This window comes from Hyperoodon ampullatus, assembly GCF_949752795.1.
Source record: "Hyperoodon ampullatus genome assembly, chromosome: 15".
NCBI classification, from domain to species: Eukaryota; Metazoa; Chordata; class Mammalia; order Artiodactyla; family Ziphiidae; genus Hyperoodon; species Hyperoodon ampullatus.
The window spans coordinates 69,019,924-69,042,093 of NC_136928.1; the positions used below are offsets into that span (position 1 = coordinate 69,019,924).

The following is a 22,170-nucleotide window of genomic DNA, read 5'->3' on the forward strand; positions in this document are numbered from 1 at the left end:
GGTCAACTCTGTGGATATTGAAATCAATAAGCATTATGACAGTAATATTGGACTCCACTGTAGAGGGATATTTAGGGTTTTGGTCTGATGACATGAAATTCAAAACGGGGGTTTTAAGGAAAAGGGGAGATAATCTGAGAATGGCAGTGAGGTTCTGGGAGGACATCTCCCCACCTGGAGATCCAGCTGTTTGAGAGGTATGAGAGAGAAAGCAGCTGCCACTTGAATGGCTGCAGAGGAAGCCAGGCCTTCAGGGAAAGCCAGGTTTCCATGTGAAAGTAACACTCGGAGAAGAGGATTCTCAGCCAGAGAAGGGATTTTGCTGGTGGTAGACTATGAAGATAAGTTGAAGGATTTGCGAGTGGAGGATTAGTGGGAGATGGGGTCTTGTGAGGCTATGTGCAGAGCCTTATGGGAATGAGAATCCAAGCGGGAGTCTAGGATTTCTTATGAAACAGGCATAACCTATGATAAAGGTTGTGTTGGAATTAGCCCCAGATAGTCTCCTAGGCAGATCATGGTGCAGTCACTGTGAGTATTTCTGGGAGAGGGTCTTGCCAGGAGTGAGCAGAGCTCTGGGCTCCCGTCTTTACTCCTGTTAAGGTGGTATGAAACCTGGGGAGATGGCCCTGAAGTTCTCCTGACCACAGCTAAACTGACTGCTTCGTTGACCAAGGCCTTCCCTCTGAAATTATGAATTTCTTGGGCCATCCAAGAGATAAAAGGAATAGGCTAGAGGTATCCTGACAGCATTTTCAGTAGGTTGAGTGGGATATTTTAAATATTGTTCTTTTCAGTATTTGAATATTGCCCCCATTCTGCTGTGGTATTTGGATGCACTGTGTATTCTTAAACCCATTTACAGCTGCAGAAGTGCTGAGTTTGAAAGCAGAACATTTGAAATGGACCCAGCTGTTTAAAAAGATGGATACTTATCAAAGAAAGTATTGATGTATAGTTTATGAAATAATAAGGTGTTTTTTCCAACTAGCCTGATTATTTTTAGAGTAAAGAGATGACAGGGAGGTTTTCCATTGCAGAGAATGTGTGACTTAACCGAAACCAAGCACTTCTTCAAGTGAACGGTTTCCTCTGGCAAGTCATCTTAGCCACAGCCCTTTCTCCAGTGTTAGATCTTTTTTGATTCTTACACGTGGCCACCAGAGCTGAACTGGAGAATGTGTATCCAGCTTCCATGTGTAGAGAGGATTAGAGGAATCTGTATGACCCAGCAGTGTGAATTGCTTGTCTGTTTCTACGTTAACTCAGATATATCAGTGATTATTGTCTGTATATCTAGGACATTCTGAGATCTACAGATACAGATTTATGGTAGAACTGTTTCTCTAAATACACTTAATACACGTGTATTGTATATTCATTACCTTTTATCTCCATTTAGTGACTACAAAATGTCCAATTATGAAATTTTTGATTACCTATGATAAACCAGATATTGTGTTCCCTGGCATTCTCTCCTGAGCTGCTTTTCTTATTCTTTTTTTTTTTTCATTTGAAGTATAGTTCATTTACAATATTATGTTAGTTTCAGGTGCACAACACACTGATTCAGTGAGCTGTCTTTTCTTCTCTTGCTGCAACCTCTGAGCGTACCAGGTTTTAGATGACCCTCCCCAACCAACCCCCCCAACACTAATAGATTTATGCAGTTCTTTTTTTTAACTTTATTTTTGTTTATTTTTAAAATATTTGTTTATTTAGTTATTTGGCTGCGCTGGGTGTTAGTTGCAGCACGTGGGATCTTTGTTGCCACATGCGGAATCTTTAGTTGCAGCACGTGGAATCTTTAGTTGCGGCATGCGGGATCTAGTTCCCTAACCAGGGATCAAACCCAGGCCCCCTGCCCTGGTAGCATGGAGTCTTAACCGCTGGGCTACCAAGGAAGTCCTTCTGCAGGGACTTAAAATAAATTTATTTATTTATTTATTTTTATTTTTGGCTGCGTTAGGTCCTCATTGCTGCACGCGGGCTTCCTCCAGTTGTGGCGAGTGGGGGCCACTCTTTGCCGCGGTGCGCAAGCTTCTCATTGGGTGGCCTCTCCCATTGCAGAGCACGGCCTCCAGGCACGTGGCCTTCAGCAGTTGTGGCTCATGGGTTCTAGAGCGCAGGCTCAGTAGCTGTGGCGCACGGGCCCAGTCACTTCACAGCATGTGGGATCCTCCCGGACCAGGGCTCATACCCGTGTCCCCTGCATTGGCAGGTGGATTCTTAACCACTGTGCCACCAAGGAAGCCCCCCTCTGTAGTTCTTAATTCCAGCCGAGGCTTCTGGTCCAGGTTAAGACTCCTATATTCAGTGGTCCTATGGACATTTCCATCTTGAAGTCTCACTAGCTTTTCTGTCAACACATGGTTCTTATAATTTTTTCAGTCAGTTTTCTTAGACTTCTAAGTAGATAACTATATTGCCTGTGGGAAACAGTAACGATCATTTTCCAATAGTTATACCTTTTTTTTTTTTTTAACCTTTTTGTTTTGGCAAGAACTTCTAGATCAGTGCTTCCCAAAATGGCTTGAAAAGAATCAGCTGGGCAGCTTGTTAAATATACAGAGTACCAGGTCTCTACCCTTGGGAATTTTAACTTAGTAGGTCTGGGTTGAGTTAGAGGAATCTGTTTTGTTTTATTTTGAAACAAATACCCCAGGAATTTTTACATCTTCAGACAGTTTTGGGAAACACTGTTTCAGAGCTAAGTAATAGTGGTGGTGGTCTTCGGTTCCTGGCTGTGGAGCATCTGTGTCATGTGTGACGTTAATTGACTTCTGGCTCCGTTCCTGCCTTCACCTGTGGCAGTGTTTGTGACAGCCTTTGGAGACAGCGGGTGCCCAGGTGTCATCATCCAGGCAGAGAGCTTTCTGCCCTGGTAATCATTCAGTAAACATTTCCAGTGCCTGTTCTGCTCCAGGCCCCAGAGAGTGCTGCTATACAAAGAAGCACTTGGTGGGTCTTCTCGGTTTTCCGACCTTCACGCTCTCTCCAGCCTCCAGCCTCCCTTTTGGGGCACTTTGGCTGCCTGTAAATCTTTTCCCATAGTCCTCAAGGGCTCTGCTCCGTTTTGTCTTAGCTGACTAGACCCTTTGTTTACCCAGACCTGAAGTACTGGTCACACTTCTTCTTCCTCATTCTATCCTGCCATGCAATCTGTCGCTGCATTTAGCCAGAGAACTATCTGTTCAATGTATTCTAGAAGCAGCTTCTAAATCAGAGACGATTTGTAACACACGGGTTTTATCTTATGGAGTGACATTTTGAAAGCGTCTTCAGTTTTGTCTTTGGACTTGGACTTTTGTGTATGGGTTTAACTCATAGACAGCACTATGACAGTATTGAACTATTTCCAGTTGCTTGTTCTACCATATTTTCTTACTTTTATGTCTTTGAATCTGTTGTTCTATCTCCCTTTGTCTCCTCTCCTGCCCATCCTCCCAAATTTCCCATGCCAACTTCTCTTCAGCCTCTGAGGTTCAGCTCAGCCATTGCCTCTTTTCCTGATTCCCAAGCTGATTTATATGTCTCTTCATGCTCTGCTATGGCACGCTGAATACCTCTTTTAAGGCACTTATCATGCTATTATAACTATCTGTTCATTTGTCTGTATATTCTGTTATCTCATAATTCCTTAGTATATTATTAGCCTATATACCCCTGTGTTTGTTAAAGAACATTATAAAGTGGGCATCTCCCACTTGTTCCAGTTTTTTTTTTTTCTTTTTTTTTTTTTTTGCGGTACGCAGGCCTCTCACTGTTGTGGCCTCTCCCATTTTGGAGCACAGGCTCCGGACGCGCAGGCTCAGCGGCCATGGCTCACGGGCCCAGCCGCTCCACGGCATGTGGGATCTTCCCGGACTGGGGCACGAACCTGCGTCCCCTGCATCGGCAGGCGGACTCTCAACCACTGCGCCACCAGGGAAGCCCTGTTCCAGTTTTTAAACTACTTTTGATCATGGGACTGTCTTCCTGACTTGAAAAAGTGTGAGAGGTTGATAATATTCCATTTTGGCAAGAGTGTAGAGAAGAGGACCCTAGAAGATTGTTGGTAGGAGTGTGAATTGATGCAATATTTGAAAAATAAAATTTTAAATGCATATAAACTTTGACTCAGCAATTCCCTATATAGGACTTCTCCCACAAAGACCCTTGCATCAAGTATATTAGGATTTTGGTATGAAGAGATGGCCAAAATCTCCAACAGTAACAAAATGGCTAAATTTATTATGGTATCTATACATACATATATATATATATAATTATAGTTGTGGAATTCTGTGTAGCCGTCAAAGTAAGTGAAATAGATTTATATGTTCAGATGTGGAAAGAGGTCCATAGTATATACCCATTTCCTCCCTCCTCAGAGGTAACCTCTATTTTGAATTTAGTACTCAATATTTCCATTCATACTGATATTTTCGTATTTTTTGTTACACATGTGTATGTGGCCATTAAAATATATAGCAATGTTTCTCATATTTTTAAACTTTATCAAAATAGTGTCATATTATATATATCCTCTTGCAGCTTCCTTTGTTCACCTACATTGTTTGTAAAATGATCTCCATGTTGATATGGTTATTTTCAATGCCATATAAAATTCAATTCTATAAATATGCCACATTTAATTTATTCTCTTGTTGATTGACATTCAACTTGTTTCTAATTTTCTACTTTTCCAAACAAAGCTTTAGTGGATTTTCTAGTACAGGTCATCTTGTGCAGCCTGGGGAATTTTTCTAGGGTAATTTTTAGGAGTGGAATTCCTTAGTCCAGAGGAGTGTGCATCTTTTACTAGATTTTACTAAGTTGCTCTCCAAGGTGGCTTTACTACTTCACACTCCCACCAGCAGTGTATGAGCTTTACCATGTATTCACATCTTCATTTGTAAGGAGTATGTTACTTTTAATTCTCTTACGGAGCAACAAAACTCTTAACAAATTGTTTGAAGAAGATGGGAATATGAACTGCCAGTTAAAGCTCTTGAGAAAGGAAATTCTGTCCGTGTCATCAAACTGATGTTTTAAAGGGCAGTCCAGTTCTCAGTGCAGCATTTCCCCTGTTGTACATACTGGTAAGAGTGCCAACACAAAATGGGATGCCAGGCCAGGTGGATATCACAGCTCAGTTAGGAGCAAAGTCTGGCCTTGAACTTTGTTTTTGCCTATACACATTCACAGCTTTTTCAGTTGTAGCTTATTTATGCTTAATGTGGCAATTATTGGTAGTTCAAGGGTACCCCTCCCACACCCAGGGTTGGTATGTATGGAACCATAAATACTATATTGGCTGTCATGGCACACCTAGCAGTGTCAGTCTGTTGATGTTGAATTCCAACAAATATGTATTCGTTTTTTTTTTTTCTTGAAAAGGAAGCTGAAGTGATTTGCTGCTCAAAAACCAAGTTACTGCTGTTCTTTACATAACTCCAGCCTCACCTATTATTGAACCATTTGAGATAACGGTGGTTCCTTTTTTGTGGGTCAAGAGGTTGTAATTTATAAGCATGTTTCAGAAGCCATATGTGAACTGATTACTTTTTATTCTACCTAGCTATATTCTCATAACTGTCAGAGAGCTCATACTCTTAAATCTTGGAAGAATAATAAAAATTACATGGATTACATTTCTCTCATACATTAATCAGTCAAAATTATAGCCTTACAAATTAAGTTCAACTGGAGCTTAGCAACTGTAAATTTTTTACTTTCTAAAGCAGTTATTCTGAATCCTTTTAAAAATAATATATCATAAGGGATATTATGAATTTTCAAAATACATTTTACATAAACTTTAATAAGCAAAAAAGAACTGGGAATTCCATTTTAGGGTGATGGTCTGAGGACATGCTATCACCTTTCCATCTTGCCTCTGATACTTAGAAATGATAGATTAGAATTTTAAAAATAATTTGCAAGTACACTAGAGGGGAAAAAAAGAAGGAAAACCCACAGCAGGTCCCAGTTGCGCAGAACCCCCATGAAAAGTGTATGGGATCGGTTTACAAAAGAAAACCTTGTTTCAAAACAAGGGCAGGAAACTATTGCTTCTCAGGATAGGAGTAGCATCTAGAATGTTCCTGCTTGGAAATAGTTGATATGGGCAGCTGAGAGGGGCTCAGGGCAAGTGACAGAGTGACTCTGGTACGTACTATAGCCTGGTGATGCAGGTGTTGCCGGCAGATGTAGTGTACATAGGACTTTAGGTTGGAGAAGCAGGGCTGGGGTCCAGGAGAATAGGGATCCCGTGTTCATAAGACTAACTACAAAGCTTTTCCATGAGGTGTCACCTTCTGTCCCTCCTTCACTCTCACTGAAAACAAGTCCTACTTCTCCCCTCCAAGTAAGCAGTGCACACAGATAGAGTAGACTGTCTCAACAGAGAGCCTTAACTACAAAGATGACTTCATTAAAAATCACTAAAAACTGCCATGCAAAGGAGATAACAGAAGAGTTTATTTTGGACATAGAATTCATAGAATAAGCAGAACTAGATTTAAAAATATGTACAGTTGAACTCTTGGAGAGATATGAGCAGTTACTTTATCTACCAAAAATAACTAAGTATTGATACTGGAAATTAAAATTTTGATTGTCAAAATAAGGAATTCATTAAATGGACTCTTTAACCATGTCTATAGCTTAAGAGCAGATTTGTGAGCTGGATACTGGAGCAGAGAATTGTTCCTAAGCACATCACAGAAGGTATACAGTAATAGAAAAAAAAATTAAGACACGGAAGTTAGATTGAGGAATGCCATCTAATAAGAACTCCAGAAAGAGGCTAAAGAGAATGCAGGGAAATGATATTTAGAGTAGCGGTAGATCCAGTTTCAAGATGGTTGACCAAACACATACTCCCTCTTAACCCTTTCTGCACCAAACCCATAGAAATGATAAAGAATTAATTTGATGAGTAAATTCCCTTTCAAGATTGAAAAGAAAAGGAATGTTCCTGACCTGAAGCAATAAAACATCTTTAAGTGAAGGAGTTATACATTAAAGGAGAAGTTGCAGAAAGGAACTGCTTACACTGCCTGTTTGAGGCCATCACTACTGCCAGGACCCTGAAGCTCTCTGCTGATTTTGTCAGAACAGATTCAGCATGCGGCCTCTGGCCAGGATGCCACTATTGGCTAAGATGGCAAGTGAGCAGTCCCGTGGGAGATGTTTACACGGCCATGAAAACCCAGAGGAAGCTTAGCACAGTGAAATATAAACAGCAGAACTACACCCTGTGGGGTAGAACAGTCAGAAAGAAACTTTAAAAATAGGTCAATCTAATTTTCTTAGAGGACCAGGGATAGACTTTCATGATTAATACAAGAAGTGGAAGTTATGAAACTATAAATAATGAAAATGAAAAACGTAGTTGTCAAACAGACTCACCGGATGGGCTGCATTGCAAACTGGATATAGCTAAAGAACAGATTGTTGAACTGAAAGATCAGGGCAAGAGATTCTCCCAAAACTCAGCATCAAGAGGTAAGAGAGTATCCTTTAAAAAAAAAAAAAAGATAGTATGAAACAAAGATTGAAGCATTTAGATTCATGTAGAAGTTCCAATATTTATCTAATAGGAGTTGCAAGTGAAGAAAATTGACAAGAGACAATGTTTGAAGAAATAATGTATTAAAATTTTCCAAAACTGAAAAAGTATGAGCCCTTAGGTAGAAGGCCTACTAGAGGAATACATTTTAAAAAGAAACAGCATAGTCAGCACCTGCATACATCCTAGTGATGATGATGAAGAGAAATTCTTAGGTGACAGTAGAGAGAAAAGACTGATGGTCTACAAAAGAATAAGAATCCAGATGACATTTAGACTTTATCACTGGTTTTGAGAAACAACAGCAGAATGTCTTCAAGGTGCTGAGAGAAAATAAATTTGAACTTAAAATTCTGTTCTCACCCAAACTGTCTTTCAACAGCAAGGACACTACAATAACATTTTCATAATTTAAGGACTTTGAAAGACCTTTGCTGAAAGAACTATTTAAAGATACACTGCAGTAAGAAAAAAAAAATGAACCAAGAAGGTAGTAATGGGATTTAAGAAAAAAAATGAAGCAGAGAAATCAAAAACAATATTGAATATAAATAAATATTGGTTATAAAATATATGACGGGGCTTCCCTGGTGGCACAGTGGTTGAGAGTCCGCCTGCCGATGCAGGGGACACGGGTTCGTGCCCCGGTCCGGGAAGATCCCACATGCCGTGGAGCGGCTGGGCCCGTGAGCCATGGCCGCTGGGCCTGCGCGTCCGGAGCCTGTGCTCCGCAACGGGAGAGGCCACAACAGTGAGAGGCCCGCGTACCACAAAAAAAACAAACAAACAAAAATATATGACGATTTTTAGTAAGTTGTAACTTAAATCAACAAAAATAGCAACATGGAATTTGTGACTGGGGGAGTGATAAAGGGAATTAAAAGCACACTAAAGATTTCAGGAGGAGGATAATAAAATGTAATTAATTCTAACTTGTAAGAAACTATAATTTTAAATATGCATAAAAAATTTAAGGGTAACTACTTGAAGAATTAGATATAAAATATAAACCTTAAAACTATTAGAAGAAAAAATGTAGCAAAAATAACCTTGACCAATCCAATAGAAGACAGGAAAATAGAAAAAGAGAAAATCATGGTAAAATAGAAAACACAAAATAAGTTGTTAGGAATACATTTAAGCATACATAGCAGTAATTAAAATAAATGAAAGTGAATTAAACTCACCTACTAAAATGATAAAAACTCTCAGATTTATCAAAATGACAAAAACCGCATGCTATTTCAGAGAAGATACACAGATGATAATAAAGGGATGAAAAAGGTAGTATAAAACATTAATATGAGACAAAACAAGGCAAACAACATTGGAACGGACATAGGTGGGGAATTTAAAATGCTAAAAAGTATAATTTGTAAGAGTTGGTATCAGTTATAAGCCTGTTTGTCCTGCTCTTGATAACACTGCATGTTTAAGTATGTATATATGTGTATAAATTTATACATTTACAAATTACTCCCGAGGCTTTCTAAATGGTATTCCTGATTCTGCCCTTGTTACCTTCAGTTTATTCTAAGTATAGCAGCCAGAATGATCCTGTTAAAAATCAGATCCTTGCTTGCTCAATACACTCCAGTAGCTTCCCATCTTGTTCAGGGTAAAGGTAGACTAAGCTAATTGTAGCCTCCCATCCCCAGTGACAAACATGCATGTAGGATGAAATATAATAACAAAACTGAAATGCAGAATTGAACTTGAATAAAAGAGAAATTTCTGGCTATCAAAAATTCAACCCCAAATTGTGATGTCCCCAGGATTTATCAAATGGGATACTGGATTTAGGCCAGTGGTTGGGGTTAGTGCCTCCATGGAGTAGGAAATGTAACTTGGGTCCACTCAAGGTGAGTAGAACTGGTATTTTTGTAAAAGCTGGAATTTTAGAAGGGCTGCCTCCTTGTGAAAGAGGGGCTAAAAATATTGCACTGGCCCAGAGATAATGCAAATAGGACTCCCATACAAAAAAGAGTCTCTGCTTAAGGTGAGCTTATCATCAAATATTGCAAACTCAATTATAAAACAATCTACTATGAGGGAGAATCAGCAAACACAACAAACAGTAGCTTTAGTATGCCAAAGACTTCAGAAAATGGTACATTTTAAAAATTAAAGGAGTAAGTCTAGGAATAGTGACATTTCAAAAAGGAACAAGTCAAGATGAAAAAGGAACAAATTGAATTTCTACAAATAAAAAATAATAAGGTTAAGCTCAATGGAGGGGTTAAATAGCAAATTACAGACAGCTACAGCAAAAATTAGGGAATGGAAAATAAGTCTGAGGAAATAAACCAGGATACAGAATACTGAACACAGATAGAGGGAAATGGAAAATGTGACAGGCAATTGAAGGATTTGAAGGATGGAATGAAAAGGACTACCTAGAATTCCATACCTATCTAATCTAAGAGCAAAGAAGGAATATATATTTTCAGAAAAAGTCTCAGTGGGTTTGTCACCAATAGACCATTGCTAAAGGAACTAACAAAGGATATGTTTTGGGGAAAAAATGAATTGAAGCAATAAGGAAGAAATGGAACATAAGAAATGGTGCACAGCAGAATTGGCAAATGCGAGTAAATTTAAATAAGCACTATATGTAAATAATAATGACTAATAATTTTATTGGTCTTAAAATAAGATGCAGCTAAAGTACTAATCAACTATGACATTAATATAGTTGGGGCATGGTTAGAGTTAAAGGATTTGAAGTTACCGGATGAGAGTACAGATACTGTTTAAGACGGTGGTAAAGTGTTCACATTAAATGAGTTACAGGAGGTTCCTGACTTCTCCTGGGGATTTAATAGGCTTATGTTTCTGCTTGAATCTATAAGTTCTCATCACAAGGAAAAAATATTTTTTTCTTTTTCTTTTATTTTGTATCTATATGAGGTGATGAACGTTCACTAAACTTACTGTGGTAATCAGTTCATAATGTATGTAAGTCAAATCATTATGCTGTACATCTTAAATTTATACAGTGCTGTATGTCTATTATATCTCAGTAAGGAAAAAAGAAAAAAAAAAGACATACCAAGCCAAGAACTAACCAAAAGAAAACTGGTGAAACTATATTAACCTCAGAAAATAGATTTCAGGGCAAAAATCTTTAGGAGAGAGATTAAAATGTTATATTTCATGTTATGTATATTTTAATACAATAAAAAAATCTTCACCAGGGGTAAAGTTTACAAAAGATGAAATTAAGTTATACGTAAATGTACAACTAATAGCATAGCTTTAAAATGTATAAATAAAAATTAATAAGAGCACAATAAGAAATTAAAAATACATTATTAAAATGGGTAATTTTAACGCACTTCTCTCAACACTTGTTAGAATCATTAGACAAAAAACACAGAATGTAGAAAATTCAAATGTATCCAGCAATTAATGATTGCACATTCTTTTCAAACACACAAAACTTGACCACATAAATGAAGTCCCAGAAAAAAATGTGTCGATTATAGTGCATTTGAACTAGGAATCAATAACAAAAACATAAGAAAACAACTGTACATTGGTTATTGAAAGATTAGTTGAAATGAACAAAATCCTAAAACAACCTTGCTTTCCAAAACTGATTCAAGATAGAATAAAACCTGCAAATATTAGTATAATCATTAAAGAATTTGAATTAGTAGCTTAAAATATTTATACAAAGGAAACAACCAGGCCTGAGTGACTTTACATAAGTTTCAACAAACATTCAAAGAAAAGAATTCCAGTATTATAAAAATTTCTCAGATTCTAGAAAAAATAATGAGCATTCTGATTTCATTTTTGAGGCTAGAACTACCTTGGTACCAAAACCTTATGAGGACAACAGGAAAGGAAAATTACAAGCCATTCTAATGAAGGCAAATAAAAACCTAAACGAAGTATTATGAAACTCAACTCAGCAGTGTATACAAAAGATCATAATCACACTGGTTTTATTCCAGCAATTAAAGATAGATTATTATAATTTAGCCATATTCATAAGTTGATGGATTAAATCTGTATAATCATCTCAAAAGACATGTAAAACAGTGATTAAAACCTCGTATCCACACAGACACACACTGCACTTTAGCAATCTAGGGATAGAAGAATTTCCTTAACCTAATACATATAGGATATTTATAAAAACATAGTATCCATTATATTTACTGATGAAATGTCAAGAGTATTTGTTTTGAGATTGAAATCTTAAGATTTTAAGATTGAAAACAAAACAAGGAGGCTTGCTATCACCACTTCTATTCAACATTTTCTTGGAGGTCCTAAAGCAGCAGAGTAAACAAGGAAAAGAGATAAAAGGTATTTTAATTGGAAGGAAACAAAGTTATCATTATTTAATGATGACTGTTACCATAGAAAGATTGAAAGAATCTCCAAATCATTAGAATTAAAATAGAGTAGGGGCAATAAAAGTAAAAATAGATAAATTGGACTACATCAAAATTAAAAACTCCTGTGCATTAAAGGACACATCAACATAGTTAAAAGGCAAACTATGGTATGGGAGAAAATATTTGCATATCATATATCTGTTAAGGGGCTCATATTCAGATTATATAAAGAACTCCTGTAACTTAAGAGCAATAAAAAGCAAATAACCCATTAAAAAATTGGGTAAAGGAATGGACATTTCTCCAGAGATAATATATAAATGGCCAATATACTTAACATTACTTAACTGTACACTTAAAAATGGTTGAGATGGTAAATTTTATGTTATGTGTATTTTACCAAAATTTTTAAAAATAAGAGAGCAATGGGGCTTCCCTGGTGGCGCAGTGGTTGAGAGTCCGCCTGCCGATGCAGGGGACGCGGGTTCGTGCCCCTGTCTGGGAGGATCCCACATGCTGCGGAGCGGCTGGGCCCATGAGCCATGGCCGCTAAGCCTGCGAGTCCAGAGCCTGTGCCTCGCAACGGGAGAGGCCACAACAGTGAGAGGCCCGCATATGGCAAAAAAAAAAAAAAGTAAAAAAAAAAAAAAATAAGAGAGCAAGGTTTCTGGATATAAAATCTTTCTATAACTAGAAATAAATAACAGATACATATATCCTTTATGAACAAGAATCTATAACTTTATTGAAAGATATTTTAAAAGGCTTAGGGGAATTCCCTAGTGGGGTCCAGTGGTTAGGACTCCGCAATTTCATTGCCAAGGACCCGGGTTCGATCCCTGGTCAGGGAACTAAGATCCCGCAAGCTGCATGGTGTGGCCAAAAAAAAAAAAAATGAGGCTAAATACGTGAGGAGATGAACATATTCACGGAAAGGAATGTTCAGTGTGTGAACTGACATGTGAAAATGTCAGTTCTCTCCAGAATTGTCTATATATTCGATCAGTTCCCATCAAAATACCAACAGGATTTTTTTTTTTTGAGGTAAATGGACAGACTGATGGTAAAATTTAAGTGGAAGTGTGAAGGGTCAAGAATAACAAAGACTCTCCTGATGAAGAATGAAAGTTTGGGGCACTGGTACTACCTGAAAAGATAAGAGGAAACTGTAACAATTAAATCATTATGATACTGGTACAGGGACAGAAGTAGAATATCTATCTTGCAGGAGAAGAATGGATTGTTTATTAAGTGATCCTGAAGCAACTGATTATCCATATTGGATACAATTGGATTATTTCCTTATACCTATCAAAGAAATCATTCTAAGTAGATTCAAACTTAAATATGAAAGATAAAAATTATGGAATAATGAAGACAATCTGGGAGGATATCGTATGACATCAGGGAGGGGAATATTTCTTAAGATACAAAAGGCACAAAATAAGAAACAAAAGATTAATAACTTGGGACTACTGTATATTTAAAGATGACCATTCATTAAAAACAATAGAGTGAAAAACCTTAAAGTGGAAGTTGTTCGTAAGATATAACTTCTGTACAGTCAAAATACAAAAATATAAAGAACTCTTACAAATCAATAAGAGAAAGACAAACCCAGTGAAACAGTACGCCAAAGACAGGAACAGGCATTTCACAGACAAAGAAATACAAATGGCCCATAAACATTGGAAAAGATGCTCAATACTTCTAGTAATAAGGGAATTGTAAATTAAAAGCACAGTAACATTTGTCACCCACCAGATTGGCAAATGTTAGAACGTCTGACTGTAACAAGGGTTGGCCAGAATGTAGAGTCAGGAAGTCCCTCACATAGCTGATGGGAGTGGAAATTAGCGTAACCACTTTGTAAAAGCAAATTGGCAGTGCCTAGTAACACTGAATGTGTATAATTTATGACCCAATAATTCCACTCTTAGGAAATTCTTTTACGTGGCCAGCAGGAGACACGGACAAGAAAGTTTTATAGCAGCATTGTGACTGAGAGGGAACAAAGGGAAACAACCCAAATATATAAATTATGATGTAACTGAGCAATGAAATACAATCAAACCATGAAAAAATGAGTGAATTTTATCAACATATGCATCAACATGGATGAATTGTAACAATTTTGAGTAAAAGAAGCCAGTTGCAGAAAAAAATATATATGTAAATCTGTATAGGTTTTAAGCATGTATTAAATAAATCATGTATTTTTTATAGTACATAATTGATAAAATAGTAAAATCAAGGAAATGATAAGTACAAAATCCAGGATACTGATAACCAGGAGAGGTGCGGGTATGGTGGGAGTGGGCTGTATTAGATAAGGGCTCACAGCCAGGCTTCCAAGTGACCATAATGGTATATTTCTCAAAATAGTGGATAGATGGGTATTTGTTTTATTACTTTTTAGACTGTACACCCACATTTTATATACTTCTGAAGTTTTCTTTTTTAAAGTAACCTGTAATTTCTTTTCCACGTTGACCTTACTTTATTTATTTTATTTTTTTTAACATCTTTATTGGAGTAGAGTTGCTTTACAATGTTGTTAGTTTCTGCTGTATAACAGAATGAGTCAGCTCTATGTATACATATATCCCCATATCCCCTCCCTCTTGCGTCTCCCTCCCACCCTCCCAATCCCACCCCTCTAGGTGGTCACAAAGCACCAAGCTGATTTCCCTGTGCTATGCGGCTGCTTCCCACTAGCTATCTGTTTTACATTTGGTAGTGTACGTATGTCAATGCCACTCTCTCACTTCGTCCCAGCTTACCCTTCCCCCTCCCCGTGTCCTCAAGTCCATTTTCTACATCTGCCTGTCCTGCCCCTAGGTTCTTCAGAACCTTTTTTTTTTTTTTTTAGATTCCATATATATGTGTTAGCATACAGTATTTGTCTTTCTCTTTCTGACTTACTTCACTCTGTATGACAGACTAGGTCCATCCACCTCACTACAAATAACTCAATTTTGTTTCTTTTTATGGCTGAGTAATATTCCATTGTATATCTGTGCCACATCTTCTTTATCCATTCATCTGTTGATGGACTCCTAGGTTGCTTCCATGTTCTGGCTACTGTAAATAGTGCTGCAGTGAACATTGTGGTACATGTCTCTTTTTGAATTATGTAACCTGTAATATTTTTAAGAGATGGTAGGAAATGTTTTGAAATTAGGTAAAGTGGATGAAGGTATTGAAAATGCACAAAGATTGAAAATCATTGCCTAAGAGGGTTTGGAGGAGATCTGATTTTCTAGGTTAAGGCCTCCCTGTATATCATTGTGAGGGTTCAAGTGAGGGGAAAGGTACAAAGACCTGTCAGAACATCTCTGGCCTAGTGGCTTAAACGAAGTGTGGAGTCACCAGTCCCTACACCTGGATTGCTTTTCTTCCTCCCTCACTCCCTGCACTTCTGTAAATACTTAGTGACTGACTATCAAGTCCTGGGCATTGTCCTGGGGGCCGAGTAGCCAGAAGAGGTAATGTCCCTGTTTTGGCACTTATAGTGGTTTTCAAACTCTTGCTCACACACTTAGTTAATCTTAGTTTCCTAACGTAGCTCCACAATGAAATCACTTTAGGCCCATATTGTAATTCATGTGTTGAGGTCTTTTTAAGGAAATCATTTATCTACCTATTTAGACAACCTAATTGAATTGCATTATCTTTAAATTTTCAGAATAATGTTCTTTTTGGTTTGATCCTAGCCCTTAGTTAATTCCTATATATGTTTATTTCCAGTCTTTTTCTCCTTCCCATACATATCAAGCATCTCTTGATGTACTGTACGTGGAATTGGCTTTGATGTATTGATGTATTGATTTTACCTTTCTCTCTATCTTTTTGAGACTTGAAATGGGATCTAATCTTAAACCTTGACTTGGAGCAGTATTTTTGAAAGCACAACAAGCATGCTGCTAGAGAATATTAGGTGATACAAAGGGAAACATTTTTTATTTTAACATTCTTATTTTAATGTTTATGGTAAAATATACGCATGAAACCTGTGATTTCATGGCTATTATAATCCATCTCACATAGACTGCATGAATTAATGGCCCAGGTGGTTCTCAGATGTAGCAAAAAATCACGAAATGAGTACATGGATTACACATGTAGTGTTTAGTTGTAAAGGTGAATTAAGATATTCTCTGGTGTCCTCTGACAGTCTCCTACTCATATCATAACTCTCAAAAAAATTAAGCTTATGTGGTTTAGTCAGGAAAAAGCAATCTAGAAAATTCATCTAGGCAAATAATTTATTCAAATAACATATTCTGGTGTAGGTCAGGTTCTGGAAATACACAGATGAATAAAATGTAGATCCTACCCTTCAAGACCACTGGTCTAACAGAGATAGGCATGTAAATTTAAAAGTGCAGCAGTGGAAATGTGTACTTGGCAAGTGGGTAGATTGGAAAGATGGGTGCTGACTTACGGAGCAGTGAGGAAAGTCTTCAGAGGGGAAGGGAGGCTTGCAAATAAGCAGCCTTGAGAGATGAGCAGAAAATTTAAAGAGAAATAGATTGGGAAGGGGAGATCTCAGAAAGGCACGTGCCAAGGTACAGAGATCTAAGAGAACATGGTACATTGGGTTAACTGAGCAGCTTGATGTTTATGCTGATGTGGGGTGAGAGGTGAGGACAGAGGGGGGAGGCGGATATGAAAGCTCCTAAGTGAGCTGTGATGGCGTGGATTTAGATCTTAGTCTGTAAATGATTATCAGCCTTTGAAAGATTTTAAGCAGAAGACTGCATGATGTCTGGGGCAGTGTAGAAGATGGCGCAGAGGAAGAAGAATCAGAGTCCTGTTACAGCTGGTCATTGGGCAAAGGGATGATGGAGAGCAGTTGTGGGGAAGTTCAGAATTTCTGCTTTGTGTAGCTTCATATAATTTTCAGGAAATTAGATTACATATAGATTTCCCCCAGAATTTAATGTGTTGAAGGGGATGATGGTAGGTGATTTGGAGCCAATATATGAAGTTTCTGAAGAGAATGGTATTGTTCAGTCTGTTATAAACAAGGTATTAAGTAACTTTCCCTATATAGTCTTAAAGGTAAATAGATTTTGGTTTATTTTCTGTTAAAATATATGTAGGCAGCATATAAAAGTTAAGTGGAGATGTGCTACTGATGAGACACACAGCTGCAAACAAGGTCTATTTTCTGATTCAAGTAGTACATACGGTAATAAACTGCAGAGGCAGAAGAATGAAATATTTAAACTTTTCTGCGACTAGTATCCTGCCAAGAACATCTCAGACAATAGTATTATTTAAAGGGAATTACGGGCCTTCTCTGGTGGCACCGTGGTTAAGAATCCTCCTGCCAATGCAGGGGACATGGGTTCGAGCCCTGGTCCAGGAAGATCCCACGTGCTGCGGGGCAACTAAGCCTGTACACCACAACTACTGAGCCTGCGGTCTAGATCCCGTGAGCCACAACTACTGACGCCGTGTGCCACAACTGCTGAAGCCCACACGCCTAGAGCCCGTGCTCTGCAACAAGAGAAGACACGGCAATGGGAAGCCTGCACACTGCAACAAAGAGTAGCCTTGCTCACCGCAGCTGGAGAAACCCCGTGCAGCAATGGAGGTCCAACACAGCCAAAATATAAACAAATAAACAAATTAATTAATTTTTTAAAAAGTGTCCTTTAAATATGTATTTCATATTCTCCATATCTTAGTCGTGGCATATTGTTTACTTTTGTGCATATTTACTATTACACCTTAGACCTGCTAGTCTTTGGATTTAGTGTGTATTGTTCTACCTTCCCAGGAAATGTATTAGTATGCCAACTTATTTTTGTACCTTCAGCATATCATAATTTAGAGTCACAGGTCTGATGCTGCCTGTGTATGTGAGTGCACTCATTTGTATCTGTATACATAGCCAGACCCTTAACACCAAGTGTTCTGTTTCATGTTCATTTGGGGAATATTCTCTTAACATTTGGGGGGATGTGGGTTAGCTAATTTGCTAACATTCAAGAGCTGTGAGCTCTCAGCATTATCTTAACCTTTTAGTATTTTAGTCTAGCAAAAATTTCTGACTCTGATCAGGGAATTAACTATAACATCTTACCAGAATGATCCAGAAGCATCAAAAGAGGGAGTTCCTGCAAAGGGCACACAGAGATGTTCAAAAGGAAAGTTAACACTAACTGGATAGTGTGACTGCATTGTAGAAATGAGGGAGTTAAGACAGAAACGAAGGGCCACAAACGACCTTGAAACAACCCCTTGAAACAACCGTAGGTTCCTTTCTGCAAGGCTCAGTAGTGGTGACTGTAATGCAACTTAGTTTGTATTTGCAAAGATATTTTCTACAGTTCTTGTCACTAAGTTAAAATTCTGTTTCATTCTTTTGAAAATTCAATTCCTTATTTCCATATTTTCTACTTTGACACAGAAATCCCCCGCAAAGAAGCTGAGCCATGCAATTAGTAAATCCTTGGGGTGTGTACCCACCAGAGAACCTCCGCATCCTGTTTTTCCTGAACAACCAGAGAAACCACTTGACCTTGCAAATATAGTGTAAGTATATGATAGATGTGGATTATACTGAAATGGAAACCTTGCTGAATTCTTTTGGGTCAAAACCGAATATCACCTAACATGAACATTTCACCTTCTGGTTTTTACTTTACTTTTGGGGATCTTAAGACTTAAAGGTTTCAGCTCTTTAAATCACCATAAATATCTGCATGGAAACCTAGCTCCTGAGCCCTGAAGCCTATGTAGCGGTCCCCTTCAGAAAATTAATACATTAAGAGTAATTAGTGTGCTGGGTTTAACAAGGTTGTCTTTTGTTATTTGTGTTCTTCCCTTAAATCAGCAGTAGAGATCTTTTCTTCTTTACAACAGTTAATGACCATAGAGATTTTAAAAGTTAGTTTAGACCACATGGAAATGAAAATCAACCTAATTTGCCCTTTTTGTATTGAGAGAAAATTAGGAACCACAAGACTGAACTCTATAAATAAAACTAGTTTTTTATTTTCAGTTAAATATTCTTGCTAAAGAAAAGAAAGCTGGAGGGGAACAAAAAAGCTGGAGAAATGAAGAGGAAAAATAAGGAGGAGGAGAAACAATGAAGGATAAGATTCAGCCTTTAAACTGATTTCTTCCCTCTGAATTAAATAATGATATTAAGTGTACTCTGCGAGATAAAGTTGGTAGGTTTTTGATTATTAGTCTTACTCAGGTATTTAGAAATTTTTCTGTTGCAGTAGACATCCATTTTCCTTTACCTAGCTCAAATTACATAGCTTGATTAAATGAGCTCTTAGAGTTCTTGATCTTTCTCTTTCGTTCAGTACTTTTCAAAACCTTTATATTTATTAAAATAATACACACAGGGCTTCCCTGGTGGCGCAGTGGTTGAGAATCTGCCTGCCAATGCAGGGGACACGGGTTCGAGCCCTGGTCTGGGAGGATCCCACATGCCGCGGAGCAGCTAGGCCCGTGAGCCACAACTACTGAGCCTGCACGTCTGGAGCCTGTGCTCGCAACAAGAGAGGCCGCGATAGTGAGAGGCCTGCGCACCGCGATGAAGAGTGGCCCCCGCTTGCCACAACTAGAGAAAGCCCTCACACAGAAATGAAGACCCAACACAGCAAAAAAAAATTTAATTAATTCATAAAAAAAAATCCAGATTAAAAAATAATAAAATAAAATAATACACACATATAGATTAAAAATTCAATAATACAGAAAAAATACAACAATACGTATAATGAAACGCAGCACGTCCTCCCCAGTTTCATTGTGCTTTGTTTGGGTTTTTAGATCTCCTAATGGATACCTCCATATCACTAAATAATATATTCAGAGCACCATTTCTTGGCTTATCCGTTTTGGACATTATTGAATTCCTTCTGTGGTATAAGGGACCAACCTCATTTATAACTCTACATATCAAGCCATCTCATCTTTTCATAATTATATCACCATTTTAAAAATTAGTTACCTTTGTACTCTTGAATGTAATTTTTAAACTTCTATTTCTTGTAACTTCTTTTGACTTCTACTGTTTAAACAAAGGAAGTTTTAACCTTCTGTCTGCTTCTCCCTTCTCCCTTTGTCTCCTAACTTCTGTCATCTGTGCCATTACTTTTATATTATCAAAGCTGATAATATTTCTGTTCTCTCCTATGATCATAACTAAGTCTTCTGAGGTTTGTTAAGGGCTCAATCTAAAAGTTGAAAACCAAATAACAGCGTTTTCAGTTAATTCCATTCATGACAGAGTCAAGCAGTGTGCTGTCATTCTGTGTACCCTTTGTTTAGTTCCAGTGTCACAATCCCTGTGCAGTTGTTCTCGTCAGAGTTCAGTGGAATCTTCTTTCTTATATACCACAGATTGCTCAAAAGTATGCCTGTTGACTTTATAAGTGGACTGACTTTCTTGTACTGTTTTTGTGGTTGTTTTTCCTTCAGTTTTCCATTGATTTCTTCTTCCTGGGGAAATAATAGGCTTTTCTCCCACTGTGTTCCATAGTAGATTTTACTTATTTGTGTGTAATCCATTTTTTGGTTAAATTTGTTAACCTTTTCCCTTTTTGGTTAGTGTTTTTCATTTGAATTAAAAACAAAAAACAAAACCCTTGCCTGCTCCAACATTGTGGTGATATTTCTTTCTCTTTTTAAGCTTTGAAGATGTCCTTTTTACATATGTCTTTAATTCATCAGGAACAAATTTTTGTGTGTGGTGTGATGTGGAATATCCAGTTTTCTCTCTCTCTGCATTTGAATAATAACTTGTCTCAATGCCATTTTTTGGATAATCCATCATTTCCCCACTTAACTACAATGCCACCATTGTCATAAATGAAGTTTGCAAATACGCATGGTCTGGTTTCTGGGCTCTTTATTCTGTTCCTTTGGTCAAAATGTCTATCACTATGCCAATACCATACTATCTTAATTACTGTAAGGGATTAAGTCATCTTTTTTAGGAGTGTCTTGTCTATTCTTTGCCCTTTGCTCTTTCATATAAATTTGAGAATCAGCTTATTGAGTCCCTCATAAAATTTTGTTGGAGTTTTGATCAGAGATTTGTTGAATCTAAAGATCAGATTGGGAAGGACAGACATCTTTATAATATTAAGTCTTCCATTCCATGAATGCGTTATGTCTTTCCATTTATTTAAATATCCTTTTGTGCCATTTAGTAAAGCTTTATAATTTTTCCTCAGAAATGTCTTGTACATGTTAAATTAATTCTTGTGTACTTCGCATTTGTTGCTGCTGTTGCAAATGGTGCCTTTTTTCTCTGCAGTTATTTTGAGATATAATTTACATGCAACAAAATGCTCCCACTTTAAGTGTACAATTCAGTGATTTTGGGCAAATGTGTACAGTCATGCAAATGATATCTTTTTTGAATTATGTTTCTTAACAGTTTGTTGCTGGTGTATGGACATGCATGTTGCTTTTGTATTTTAATCCACTATGTAGTCTTCTTGTGTAACTTGTTCATAATTCTAGCAATTTGTACTCACATTCTTTTGGATTTTCTGTAAATCATTATATCACCTGCAAATAATGATTGCCTTTTGTCTTCCCTCCCATTCTTTATGCTTTTAAATATACTCATTTTTTTTCTTTTGGTTTTATTATGCCAGCTAGAGCCTCCAGTGCAATACTGAATGCAATGGTTTGATAGGCATTCTTGCATTATTACTATTACCAAAGAGAACACTTTCAGCATTCATTTTAGCATGTCTTTTGATGTTGGTTTTTTGTAGAAACTGTTCATCAGATAAAAGAGGTTCCCTTTTATTCCTAGTTTCCTAGTGCTTTCTTTTTGTCATGAATGATGTCAAATTTTATCAAAGACTTTCTGCATTGAGATGATAGCCTGAGTTTCTTTATTCTGTTAATATAGTGAATTACATTAACTGTTTTTTAAACAACCCTACATTCCTGGAATAAACATAAGTTGACCTCCTTTTAATACACTGCTAGATTTCACTTGCTAATATTTTGTTTAGCTTTTTTCTATGTTTATGAGTTAAATTGTCCTGTAATTTCCCTTGATTTTTTTGTTTTGTTTTGTTTTTAGGACAACCCCAGTTTGCTATCTTCAAAAAGTTGAGGAGAATTCTCTCTTTTTATATTTTTTGGGAAGAGCTTGTTTAAGATTGGAATTATTTGTTCCTTGTATTTTTGATAAAACTCACCAGTGAAGCTATCTGTGCCTTAAGCCTTCTTTGTGGGGAGATTTTTAACTATTATTTCCAT

The 22,170-nt window shown here is 37.3% G+C and overlaps 1 protein-coding gene across 1 annotated transcript in view; it reads left to right on the forward strand.

Moving 5' to 3' along the window:
- Positions 1-22,170, forward strand: part of DTNB (dystrobrevin beta) — a 230,399-nt gene that overhangs the window by 86,053 nt on the left and 122,176 nt on the right. The window contains exon 8 of the mRNA XM_079720759.1: positions 18,335-18,459. Within this exon, the coding sequence (XP_079576885.1) occupies positions 18,335-18,459 (125 nt within the window). The remainder of the gene's footprint in view (positions 1-18,334; positions 18,460-22,170) is intronic.